The following is a 13,781-nucleotide window of genomic DNA, read 5'->3' on the forward strand; positions in this document are numbered from 1 at the left end:
ACCATGATGTTCCTTTATTGAACAAGGATGAATCAAAGCAAGTAAACCATCAGCTCCTTTCAAAACTGAAGTCACACAGTGCTCTACAAAACAAAAAGCACAGAATCAAAGCATGCAGTTTGAGACAAACTGTTTGGAAAAATGGGCTATACAAATAAAATTGCCTTGCCTATACGGCACAAAAACCTAACAAAAATTCCTCTGCCATTGCAGGCCCAACTTAAATCAACATGCATATTAATTAAAATAATTTAACACATATTGGTCTCTGACCAGCCGACCACAGTCGTCATCCGGGAAGATGGCAGGAATGTCCCAGTCTATGAGAGCTGGCACTCTGGGGGCCCTCTCCTTTCTCAGGCAGGCCACATTGTGGAGGACAGCACAGGCCACAATGATATCACATGCCCGGTCTGGACTCTCAGGTGGTTCAGACACTGAAAGCGTGCCTTCAGTAGGCCAAATGTCATTTCGATCCGGGCCCTTGTTCTGGCATGGGCATGGTTGTATGCCAGTTGTGCCTCCAGAGGGTCTGCAAATGGAGTGAGCAGAAAAGGCTGGCAGGCATACCCTCTGTCACCCAGCAATACACCCAGGAATTCACCTGTGAAAACAAAATGTTACCATCACAACCTCATAAGTAGTGACATTCTTAACACAGCCATGATGTTAAAAGTGGTTATCAATAGAGGTTCTGTGGCTCACCTTGTGATAGGCGCCGATAGATCTCTGAGTTCCGAAACACTCGGGAGTCGTGGACCGAGCCGGGCCACTTTGCCACAACATTACTGATCAAATAGTTAGCATTGCAGACCATCTGAAATGATAAGATGTTAAACCAATTAATGCACATCACAGGCAATGTACAGTGTTCATTAATTTACTTTATCAAAAGTCATGTTCACCTGTACATTGACGCTGTGGAAGTTTTTCCTGCTCACAAAATCCCCCTCATGGCCACCTGAGGGGGATTTTATTTTGATGTGTGTGCAGTCCACTGCACCAATGACATTGGGGAAACCTGTAATACGATGCAATGAGTATCTTACTCTGAATGTTAACATTGTAATTGTAACTGTAATTTAAAAAAAAAAAATGTCTTACCTGCAATCCTATAGAACTCCTCCTTGATGTCACAGAGTCTTCTATGCCCAGGGAAGGAGATGAAGATGCTTGCAAGTCCTTTAATTGCGTTTTTTTTCACTGCTAAAACAGTACAGGCAATGTGTGGGCAGGCACATTCTTAATAAAAAGTTGCTGCCATGTCCATTTTGGTTGGTTGCTTGCGCTTGACTCAGAGCGCGGATCTCGAAAACACATGAGAAGCTATACAGAATCATACGCGGCGGACAGCACAGCTTTATGCCAATTACGCACACAGGCTCCACACCTCCACACGCATCGCGTCTGCAATCATAACTCATCAGGGGGAAATCACATTTTGCCAATATTTTAGAGACCCCCAACATTTCCCAAATCATGTTTTTTTTTGGGGGGGGGGGGGGTCTCGTGTCAGTTTCAGGGGGTCTCGGATCCCCTGAGTCCCCCCGTAGTTCGAACACTGCCTAATTGTGATAGTTTCAGTGGAGTGGTGAGTGTGATTTGTGCACTACTTACGCATTCAGGCGGTCAGCAATGGTTTAACACGTTTGCTCCCTTTGTTTTTTAACTGTGGCAGTATTTCCTTTTTGTTTTATTTTCTCCGTCACCTCTTCATATGCTTCCATTAATAGTTATTGCTCCGCTGGGGAGAAATACGCCGCCCTTGTTGCCATGGTGAATCAGTGAATCTATGATCGATCGTGGGGTCTATTTAAGAAAGCCGTGTGCAGCACTTATCCAGGATCGCTTTCACCTGGCTTGATAAATCTGTGTCTGCTCATCCTGGATTGGCCTTTGTGCAACCAACTGGGCACCCATGTTTTGGATTCCTTGAACCTGGCTAAGTAACTCATCCTGGATGTCTAAATCCTACTTTTGTGCAACGGGCCCCAGGTCTGCAATTTTGTAAACAAACCTGCTGGCTTTGGAGGGACCTAGCGGGACATATAGGGGACCTAGAGAACTCATTTTTTTTTTTGTATTGGGGTATTTAATGTACTACTTTCAGAATCCCCGGACAGTTCCAGGCATTATGCTTGAAAAAGAGTTGCAGACTGCCGCTTTAAGCTCCGGTCTCCTTCCATATGATTTTTGCTGTGTTTATTTGGTTTGTTTTGTGTTAGTTTTGTTTGTTTGTCCAGGCCAGGGCGGCCGACCTGTGCTGGAATGCTGCACACCTTCTGCCTTCCCCGAGTGGCTCAGCCTGAGGTCCAGTAGTCGTAGTTTCTGCTTCATGGTGATTTGTGGTGGCCTTTGCCTTTTTTAACATAGTACTAGGATTAAACTTAATAAAGTAATGCTTTCTTAACTGTTTTAATGTTAATGTTAATGAACTTTGCCAGTTACTGGGGACTGCAGGCTGTAGCCACTGTGTGCACCTACTACTGGGCCTTTTTGTGTGACAATTGACTTGTGGGTAGCCATTAGTAGTTACTGAGCGCCATGTTTGAATTTAGGTGTAATGCTTGCAGTGGTGTCATTTGTGAACCTGAGATATGTATGTACTTTGTGGTTTGCACTCTCCGTTTGGAGTTTATTTATTCCCTGTTACTTACTTGGTGTTTTATCTATTTAAGGTCCCAGTGTGGGTGGCAACCTCTGACTCCTCCTTCCTCTCATGAGCTTGGTTCTAAATAAATTGTAAACCTTTGGACACTTGACTCTTCATTGTCTTACGTTGGTCGACAGAATCTGGTTACAGAAACATAGTTAAAAGTTTTATTAATGTTGCTGCTGCTGACTGTTAACATAAATCTAATATTCTATGTGTTTGATGCCACTTTTATCAGTGTCCCTAAATGGTGCCATCGCTGCACGTGTTCCTAACTTGGAGGAAGCTCATCTCATTTGTCTAATTTACACATCCTCCTCACTCCTCTCCTCCTACTCATGAAATGGAACTCGATTACAGCAAAACATTTTGGATGACGTCTTTAATCCCAAAATGCATCAATAGGCGAACGGATCCTCGCCTGAGGGCTTAAAAGGAAGCAGACACAGAAGTTTCTTCTGAAGAAGTATCCTTGATATCTGGGACATCTAAAGGGGGCACGTAATATGCTCATCTGGTAGTAATGAGAAGTTACAGCCACAGGAAGGAACAAAACAAATGAAAGATCATTTTGTTGTTACCTTGACTCCCCTCATCCTCACCTCCTCCGTTTTCAAACTTTGGTGGGAGGACAAAGACGCAATTAAAGAGGCAAAAATGACACAAAACTGTTTTCTGTGTACAGTACCTGTTCACTGTGCTCCCAAGCTGGACTCGCTGTTCGCCAATGTTTGTGGGTTTTTCTGTCTTTTTCATAGGTAGCATTGCACACACCCCTCCACCATCTTGGACACAATATTGATTAACTTCGTCCCACATCCACTCAACAGGACATCCCCTCTCAGCCTCTCTGTGGACGACGTGCACACACAAACACACACGTCTTTTACTGCATCGCACTGTAGAAAATAATGTATGACCTGCATCTCATAAGGGATGACACCACCTAACCCATCAATGGTGAACATCACTACCACAGAAAATGGAATAATGGCTCTGACACGCTTTGTATTTGATGTAGGACAGAAAACAAAGATGAGTGCAGAGGGTGAGAGAAATATTATAACATTGGAAAAATCTATTTTTCATACCGTTGCAGCACCTTCAGTCCCATCCCCACTTTTCCAAAGCCGTGACATAAGTTTATACAATTAAATCATATGTGTCAAACTCAAGGCCCGCGGGCCAAATGTGGCCCGCCACGTCATTTTATGTGGCCCACGAGAGCTTAAAAGGTCTGATTGAAGTCAAATATGTGCAGTGACCAAAAACTACATTTCCCACAATGCATGCCGATTATGTTACGCGCAAAGTGACGGCATCCCGCCACTGGACTGCAATGTTTCCGAATCGATGCGATTTTTCCCAACAAGTGGAATTGAGAAATACAAATGATGATCCCAAAATGTCCAGGAAGAGAATAATTTTTCTTTTTCAAGATCGGAAGGCGAATACGTGTTTGTGCTTCAAGGATAAAAAACTATATGTCTTTTGTGTTATGAGGCGGTGGCGGTTGACAAAGAGTACGATCTACGTCCGCATTCTGAGACCAAACACGGAGCCGAGTGTGCCAACATTAGGCCTCAAGAAAAACGACAAACTGCCCCGAGAATTAAAAGGCAAACTGCGATCGAATGTGTTCGCGAAAGCCACAACCAAAAACAATGCGGCAGTAAAAGCTAGCTTTGTTTGATATTTCAAGTTTTGAACAAAGTAAATGTCAGAACTTGTGTTTGACGTTATTTTTCTTTATTCACTTGGATAGTTTGATTGTTGTTTGATGGAGTGATGTGGCTTTCATAACCTGACAAATAAAACAGATTTATGATAAAATAACAGAGCAACAAGCAAACATATTTTTTTTACATCTATGCAAATATATATGTAATATTTGTAACTTGAATAAGTCATAAATTAAGAGTTATTTAACATTAAGGAGTAGTTACATTTATAAGTTACATCTGGCCCTTTGAGGGCAACGATTATGCTGATGTGGCCCTCGGTGAAAATGAGAATGACACCCCTGAGTTAAATGCTTAATTACATGGCATCAATATGCTTTGCTTGTCTATTCTGAAACTTACTAAATGTGGACTACACAGAAGGTGCAATTTTAAAACCTTACTTTCTGAAGAAAACAAAGGAGATCCTTGAATACCACTGATGCTTTTCCTCTAATCAAGTCTGATTGATCTGATTCCACAGCTGACAGAAATGATTACAATTAAAACAACAAAGGAAGCTGAAATCTAAAATGTGGACAAAGTCTAGCTGATATTTAACTTATTCAGTCCCATGAATTCTGCAGGGTGAATGTGTGAGATGCACTGAAAAGTTTCAAAAGGACAGAAAGTTTTAAATGTGGAAGAATACTGCAGCACTGATCAAGCATTGATCCATACTTAAGACAGCTTGTTATGGTTGGGTTACATCTTAAGGCCGCTTTATTAAAAACTCCCTTGGTCTACACAACCCTTGTAGGTTTGAAACTAAAATGTGTTCAGGCCTTAGAGATGTGAAAACTTCAAACTGAATTTTGATTCAACAACCTTTCTTGTTGGCACTTTTCACTGAGATCACACAGCATGAGCATACTAACAGTTATTTTGTTACTGAAATGAATAAATGTAATCATACTTTGATATCCACATACACACACATTGAAACAGGAAAATAAATGCTGCTACATCAGACAGCAGCAGGCGCAGAGACAAAATAATCAAATAATCTTCGTCTGATCAGATGGGATCAGAAGGAGTTTCTAGTGTGAGCTTTTAAATGCTGAGAGTTTTCTATTTGAAGTACATAAAAGAACTTCAAATGCTCACATCAGTTGCAGTTATGTTTTTGTCCATTCATCTGTGAAGTTCAGCCACTTTTTCTTCATAATACTGGTTTATATTTGTCTAGGTCAGGTAGCTTATTGCATTCTATTTACTTTGCTTATTCATTTTCATTTCATTATTTTACTATCAGGTTAATTTCTAATGTAGCCTGTTAATTAAATATGCATTTTCGTTTTATGGTCTAGTTTGCAAATTTACATCAATGAGGGCTGATGAGGTTTCATTAATACCCGAGTTCCTTGTATTGAATTTTTTTCCCACAACCCTTCCCTGCTTTGGGTAGGGGTGGGAGTTTTTAATCCTTCTTTTTCTTTCTGTGGTTTTTGGATGAAAAGAGTTAGAAAAATAGAATCTGATTGATAAGATTAAATAGGAGCACTCCCATTTTTACGAGTCCATGAGAGTGTGGTGGCAGTGATCACCCTGAGCCACGCCTTGGTTCTGCCCGTGCCTTTGAGATTGTGTGGCAACAGGTGCAATAACTCCTTGAAGAACAAGCCTTCTCTTTTGAGCTGAACTAACTTTTTCGTCATTTATTCAAATACTAAAATCAGCCTCTCATTTTGGTATACCACTTTGTAATCGATATAAAAAGCACATTAGAGGCTAATTTTGCTGATGTTTGGTTACACAAAACAAAACAAAACAAAAACCCAGAACAGACCAAATTAATTTTGACTTCCTGCTGGTGGTAGCTGAAAAGGTTTGAACAAAGATTTGCCCTGAGAGAGACACCGACTTCTGTAAAAAAAGATATCACAATACTCCATCGATTAACTGATGAGATTAACTTACAGGGAACCAGAGTTGTGGACCTCTGAATTAAAAGATTATCAGTTTGCAATAAGTTTGCATCGATGAAAAGCTACCGTGAGTCAGAGCACGGACCTCCTCAAAATCCTTGCAAATGATGCAAAACACAGAAAAGTCACTTGAGAACAGTTCATCGTCTTTTAAAAAAAAAAAAATCCTTTTGTACAGTAATTCTCTGTAAGGAGGCACACAGACGACTCTTTTACAGCGATGGTAATGCAATACAATAATCACATGGAATATGAGTGAGATGGAGAGGAGGTCAGAGTGGCCTGGATGGTGAGCAGTCTGCAGGCAGGACTCAGCAGCAGCTCACAGTCTCAGCTCCAGGTCGAACGAAGCAGCTCCTTTTCTTCCAACGGAGGCTTCACTTCACCTTTGGAGGTGTGTAGTGGATTCTGCACCTTTCATTGAAAATCTGGACAAAGAAAACCAGCAACAAGTCATCTAAAAGACATTTGCGCATTATCAAGTAGGTTACCGCGGGACTAACGAGAAAAGCGAGTCCACTGTACCTTCAGACTTCTATCGTTGACAACTTCTTCAACATTCAGCTCTGACTGCATTAGCTTTAACTGCAGCCAAGAGAAGAAAAAAAGAGAGACAGAAGTGTAATGGGAAAACAGAGTAGTTTTATGTCTCTATCCCCCTACTGAAATGTTTCCCTGTTTAAGATAAAAAAAATGGCCATATTCAGCCCTGCAGCTGAGATAATTTGCTTTAATTGTCCAAGGGTTGAGATAAAACACTTAACATTTGTGTTAACTCTCCACATACATAGGACAACAGATCTTTTTGTGGTACAAAACCTTTAACTGAATTAGACAGAAACGACTCTGACCTTAGCAGATCTATTACTGTGAAACAAGAATGTCATCTGCAACAGCAGGGCGGACTGATGTGCGGCATGCTGTTACTGCCATCCACTGGGATTAGAACAAAACTACAGTTGGATGTGAAACAGGCAACGTTTGCAGTTAATTAAACTTGACACGTGCCTAATCCTGTTGAACAATGTTTAAAAATCATTAAATTTACAAAAAGGGGATATATTTACATTTTTTTATTTCTGGTGTGCATATACAGCGACAACCTTCAGCTTTCAAGGACATTCAGTATAAGCACTTTGAAATCAAAGTTTTTTTTAAGACTTCAAGAGACAGAATCCATTAAACAGTTGGTTTTCATGGGTTTGGTAGTAGTTACCATTACTTTATACTGAGCTTTGTCTGTTATATTGGTGGCTTTGCCCTTTAAAAAAAAAAAAAAAAGGTATTAGCTGACTTTTTCAGGAAAAAAAATACTCAAGTTTCTGAAGATAACAGATTAAATATTAATCCTGTGTTGTGTATTCAAATATCACTCTTTAATGCTTCCAGCTGCACAAATCAACTTGCCATTTAATTTACACGACAGCAGAAGAACGGGAGTGAATATCTCAGAACATCTGCATGGCAAAATAAAAGAATCTCCATGGCTTTGTTCCATTTAGGGTTTTTGGTCATGTAGAAACCGGACTTACGTTGGTCTGCTCCTTTCTGAGCTGTTTAAGTAGTGCCAGGTTTTCGCTGTCCTTTGCCCGTTCTTCACGCAGCTGTCCCACCACCTCGGATGTTTGAGCAATACAGACCTTGAGAGCTCTGTCTCTGCTCAGATGGGCCTCCATCATCTGTGCGACACACAAAATGTTGTTAATGCTAGGTTAATAACCCGAGCGGTCACATATTTTTAACCAATATGAACACATCATCTCCGTAAAGAGACTCACAGACTCGTAAAGTTGCTTGCATGTTTGCGTGGCATCCACTTTTCCTGAGAAGGAGACTGTGGGCACAGTGGTGTTCAGGGCGTGGACTATGCGGTCATCGATGGTGCGCATCGCCTTCAGCACCTCCTAGGGATACACAGAGTGAAAACAGCAGACATTGGAGCAATGACTGAAAGGACTCGGAATAGATTCAAGTTTTAATCGATCTGGTGTTTTAAAAAGCTGCCCTTGTATTTGACTGATTGTATTTGAGTTTTGAACAATGCCTCGTATGGTACGTATGCTGTTTAACAGGACCGTGTACCATGAAGCAACAAGATCAGAAATATGATATACTGGTAAGTAACAGCGCAGTCTTTATTTTACCAAAGGGGAAAGTGTAACTAGTACTATTAAATGAGTATAACTCAAAGAATACTGTTTAAGGAAGACTTTGGGATCAAACTGTGTGCCCAAATAGATCATCATCGAAAGTAGTATTGTGTGAGATTTATAGACATCTAGTGGCGGAGTTGGAGAATGCAGCCAAAATGCAAGAAGGTTGATCGATAGTCAGTTTTTGAAAAAAAACATATGTTAAAAAAGAAGGCAATTCGTGACTTGACCTCTTATTAAGTTGTTGCTCTCTCTTGTACAGCCTCTCGAATGTAACACAACGGATCTTTGAGTACATTAGTAAAAAAAGTAGGACAGTAAAGTCAAAAATTGGACGGGTTTCTTATTTTTTTACTTGAACCACTGCATATTTGTGACACTTAATGACGAGGGCGAAAAAAAAAAAATCCAACTGAACAATTTGCTTCCATGTCAGACTGTAAAGGATTTTGGAAGCCTGAGAAGGTGACAGAGGGGGAAAAAAAGCATTACAACTTTTGCACTTTCCTCTCTGTGCGTCACTCTGGATCTGAAATGAAAGATTATGTGGACTCAGATGTAATCCAAGGTGCTTAATTGAAATGCATTATGCGTCAATTTTGCAAGCTCAAAAGTATTGGACAAAATATTAAAAAGGTAAATATAAGGATTATTTTTTTTATACTTGGGACATAAAACATCTGATGTCAATGACTGCCTGAAGTCGAGAAGTGGATGGACTTTACCAAATGCTGAAACTCCTCTCATAAGCCTGGGCTTGATTTTGTTATGGAGTTTCTTTCAGCAAGGAATGATTTGTAAGAATGTTTATTTTGTAACTGTCTTCAATGGCCTTCCAGGCTATTTGTATGATTTCTTGTGACCTGAAGTTCTTTTGCCTACCGATGTTGAACACACTTATTGTAAGTCCTTTGGATAAAAGCGTCTGCAAAATGACGGTAATGTAATGTAATGTAATCTTTGCTAATTCGTGACTTTACCTGAAGTTGTTGCTCTCCCTTGTTTGTTCCTTTTTGGTCAAATGAGGGACCCCTCCCTCGTTTTAAGTTAAATAACAAGTTAACAGGATAAACGTTTCCATGAAACGGCATATCAGTCAAATGTGTCATTACCAATGAACCTGTGAAAAGTTGACAGATTGCATAAAATGGCTGGAATTCATTGACAATATTTTTTGTCAATGTCATTTTTGTACCTTGAATTCAAAGCCAAACGTTTACCATGTAATATCTTAACAGCTTTAATTTCAAAACCAATGCAGACGTCTACAGAGGCTCAACTTGTGTAACTGTCCAAATACTTATGGATCTGACAATGTATTTTTGTTTTAATACCAATGGAAAAGTGCCTAGTTTGTATTTCAGAGACAATAAAAACATTAGTCCACACAGATGTCACATGTGCCGGGTAAGTGGACCTGGACTTCTGTGTGAATATGTAACCCTTTAAATCTACGCTGCCAGTTATCAGTCCTGTGATCCAGTCTGGATCCTTGAGCACAGTGCAACCATGAAGTGAGCAGAAGGGTCACCTTACAGACGCAGAAAGACGTCGAACAAGTTACCCCACAAAATGCAATGAATCGGATCGCTGCCCCTCCGCGACAAGTTTGCAAATATCGATTAATACTTTACGTAAATTACCTGAAACATCGAAAAGTCCTCACAGTTTAAAGTTCCATCGGGCGCCGCCATAATGGATTGGAGGGTCCTCGGGAGACTCAGCGAGAGTTGGCTGTTCAAGACAGTGCCTGAAAGAATCACATTAAAAGCGTTCAGGCCAAATCCACAGTCGCATTATATCGTGTTACCCAATTTTATATCCTGCATCAATGGAAATGATTTATTTAGATAAATACACAATGTAACTAGTTACATACTCTGATATGGTACAATAATAAACTTCTTTGTTTTGTGTGAAAAAATAAGTTAATAATAGTCTCCTTCCTTATTCATTTTGCACAGTATCTTAAACTAAACCATGCCGCTTTATTACACTTAATCATAATAAACCCACAGCTTGATTTGAGTATATCCCAGCCACTGAGGGGTAAGTTGTAAAATTTTGGAGCCAAATTATCAAAGTTTTGAAAAGGCACGCAACAGAGACTCCAACACTTATGCGACGGGTCCTATTTGGGCAGATAGTTGACTTTCAGCACAGCCTTTCAGCCACTGAAGGGGCTGGAGGTGTTTGCGACCATTTTCACAGACACTCTGAATTTTAGCCATCTTATCAAAACATGAATTTCCTCAGGTCTCGTCTCTCCACCGGCAGCCTTCTCGGTTCGTATGGTTAACTTGAATTTCTATGTGTTTTTTTTCTTTTATCGCTGACACGAGATCATTAGTAGAGCACCATCTCCTTTTGTGCTTGGTGTTTACGATCTTAAAGTGGTGTTAAATTAGCAGCTATAAAGTTTTTGCTGTCTTACCCATCTTCTTATTTTGTGTTCTTTATTGCAGCCGTGACTTGATTGTTATGTCATGGTTTGGTTAAATGTCGCTAAATGCCGGTTTGGGTGTTGGTGCGTAGTTATATTGACAGGTATGTTGATAGTACTTATCAGATTTTGACTCATAACACTTTTGACCCAGTGTACTTTTATTTTGAACTTTTATACAAGGTCTCAGGCTTTGTGAACCTGAACGCTTTCTCATGATAAAAAAAAAAAAAAGATCACACCTTCCCTTTATTATTTGTATGTGATGGCGCATTTTGTATTTATTCTATAATAGATGACATTTAAAAAAAAATTCACTTTCAGGCTTTAGTGGATTCAGTTAATTTTTGTACCTATTAAAAAAAAAACTGACATTTTACAGATGAAATATTCGATTAAGCAGAAAATAAGCAGCATACTGGTTTGGATTATTTTCCCTTTAAACTTGGTAAAGTTTAAGAAAAAAAAAATATTCGGAACTATCTGGAGATGGTAAAGACAAATATTGGCTGTGGCTCCATTGCACACCTATACTTGTTTTGTTTCATTTCTGCACAGGTCAGAGATACAGAGGCATGTGCAATAAACTGCAGGAGACCAAGTCGGAGTCTTCTCCTGCAACTCAAGCACAAGGTGGAGTTTTGATTTACAAACTGTCTTTTCCTCTTAACCTCCTTTGCTTAACATGTAGCTGCATGCCCATCGATCACTTCAGTTCTAGTGCAGAATGCTGTTGCATGTCTGATCAATCAGGTACAAGCTTTTACACAAACTGGTGTGAAAATGCTCAAAATGGTATAAAATAAAAATGTGAAATTGACTTTTTGCATCACACGAGCACTTTCCGTAGTTGAGTGTGTGAATGTTTATTTTCAGTCCCCAAAAGACCAAGAGGTACAGGAAGTGGAGTTGATGACAGAGCGTATCACTGCTTTGTCCTGTTTATGTGGATGAGCTGAATGATAATCTGTTTGTTTGTTCATTATTATGTGTTCTGTGCTCTTTTATACAGCCCCGCGGCCCTCTTTCAAAGTCCCAGGCTGCAGACCGTCCGAGTTGGACAAGAAGATTTTCATATGGTCGGGTCGCTTCAAGTCTTTGGATGAGATACCAGAGACTGTGTCGTAAGTAGCCTTTTCCTGTTTATACCAGACCTCCCAGCTCTCTTGTCCGATTTTCTCTTCATCACAAGAACAGAGCTAACTAACTGGATGAGCGGCCGTGCAGTGTGTAGCTGGTCCTCCGAGACAGCTGTAGTTCGAACAAGGCGTCTGCTTATGGTACGAGGTAATTGCCGAGGCTACTGACATCAGGGTGGAGATCACATTTGATCCGCTGCTGCAATTAGAGATTTGCTTGTCATGCGTAGAAGGCACAGCCGACCCCCCCCCCCCCCCCCCCCTGCAGCTTTCATGGGGCTCAGCGTCAACAACAGACCTATACATGACAAGGATCAGGACAGAGGGTTGGATGACCCAATTATTCTTGTTATAAATATTGACACGAGATGCTGAGATAAGCTTAAATAGCAGGTAATGACATTTGACTTGAACTTGCACGTCTTCGTTCAAATGCACGCACAGCTTAAAAGGCAGCGCAAAAATATCCACAAAGAACTTAAAACATTTATGTCTTCCACTGTTGTCTTATGACCATGTTAAGACCACGTGTGTTTAAGTGAAAGTTTTTAATTAAAGTGGGGGATGCTCATCTCCTCCACAGGTTCGAGACCATTGATGCAGCCAGGAACAAAATCAGAGTGAAAGCTGCCTATATTATGATGGCCGCCACAATAGGGGCCTGTTTGTTTATGGTGATTATTGGCAAAAGGGTGAGTAACGATTGACATTGTGTACATGTGTAGGAATGGATTGCAACACTGCTAAATAATTGTTTTGTCTCTACACAAGTACACTGAAGTGCAAACAAAAATAATACTGTATTTTATCAACATTTTTTTTTTTTTTTATTTAAGGCTGCAGGCAGGAATGAGTCACTGACTGCTCACAACATGGAGAAGAAAGCCAGGTGGAGGGAGGAACTCCAGAGAGAGAACATGAACGCCTTGGCTGAGAAGTCTCGGTAAAGGAGGGAAACTCACCGTAACTCTCACGATACTTTCCCCAAACACCGGGTATAGATTTGCCTCCTTATGGTGTACCACAACTCCCGTCGTATGAATCAGAAATACAAAATCAGAGCAGTTATTACTTCGTAGTACTTTTTCCAACCAGGAGATTGTCCTTAATGCACAGCCACTTATGGAGAAATGTGGAAAGCTTCTCGACAAATGTTTTTAATGAGATTACAAAGTGGCACCTAATGAGGAAAAGGCACAAAAATGTTTTGCTTTGGAAGTGTTTGGTTTTCTCTAAAGAGAATGTTGAAATTTGACGTTGCTAAAACACATTGCCGCGATTGAGGATTTATAGGAGATGGACTCTGTTTTGGCTCGGATCAGCGCTCACTTCTCAAGTCGTTTTTTTTGTGGTGGATCAGAAACGAATGATTCCTCTGTCTTGTCTGTAGACAAATGTAATAAAGGTTGTTTATGGTCCTTCTCGTTTTAGTGTTTATAGTTATCATAATAAATAAAATCAGTCCAGTAAAGTGGTATGTCATTGGATGGGTCATCTGAGTTTTGTGAATATATTTGGTCCCAAAGCATATAAGCGGAAAATAAAAATAAACTCAAACACTGAAGATACGCTGTTTTTTGTTTTCAGTAAAAATACGAATGCTGGCTTCTACTTGTTGATTTTCATCTCCTCAAATGGTAAAATATGCTGGTTTTCCCATATTCAGTCAGTTTGGCTTCTGCCAGCTTAAAAAAAGGCTGACAGGAATGTGTGAACACTTAATGCATAACCTGGAGTAGTGCTG

General features: G+C 40.2%; 2 protein-coding genes across 3 annotated transcripts; one reads left to right on the forward strand and one right to left on the reverse strand.

Annotated features, from left to right (window-relative positions):
* Window positions 1-4,397: 4,397 nt before the first annotated feature.
* On the reverse strand, window positions 4,398-10,170 carry mix23 (mitochondrial matrix import factor 23). The gene is made up of 5 exons (XM_075452083.1): window positions 10,099-10,170; window positions 8,081-8,206; window positions 7,835-7,981; window positions 6,828-6,887; window positions 4,398-6,730 (listed from the first exon to the last, which is right to left on the reverse strand). Exons 1-5 carry the CDS (start codon window positions 10,147-10,149, stop codon window positions 6,680-6,682), a joined length of 435 nt encoding a protein of 144 aa, XP_075308198.1. The 5' UTR covers window positions 10,150-10,170; the 3' UTR covers window positions 4,398-6,679.
* A 430-nt stretch (window positions 10,171-10,600) lies between these two features.
* Window positions 10,601-13,601, forward strand: fam162a (family with sequence similarity 162 member A). Of its 2 annotated transcripts, XM_075453078.1 has the most exons (6): window positions 10,633-10,740; window positions 10,921-11,002; window positions 11,457-11,531; window positions 11,911-12,022; window positions 12,621-12,729; window positions 12,874-13,601. In XM_075453078.1, exons 2-6 carry the CDS (start codon window positions 10,942-10,944, stop codon window positions 12,982-12,984), a joined length of 468 nt encoding a protein of 155 aa, XP_075309193.1. In that variant the 5' UTR covers window positions 10,633-10,740; window positions 10,921-10,941; the 3' UTR covers window positions 12,985-13,601. The 2 variants fall into 2 exon arrangements, with proteins under 2 accessions (XP_075309194.1, XP_075309193.1); XM_075453079.1 differs by lacking the exon at window positions 10,921-11,002 and having other exon boundaries at window positions 10,601-10,740.
* Window positions 13,602-13,781: the final 180 nt, after the last annotated feature.

This window comes from Odontesthes bonariensis, chromosome 20 (assembly GCF_027942865.1).
Source record: "Odontesthes bonariensis isolate fOdoBon6 chromosome 20, fOdoBon6.hap1, whole genome shotgun sequence".
In the NCBI taxonomy this organism is placed as follows: Eukaryota; Metazoa; Chordata; class Actinopteri; order Atheriniformes; family Atherinopsidae; genus Odontesthes; species Odontesthes bonariensis.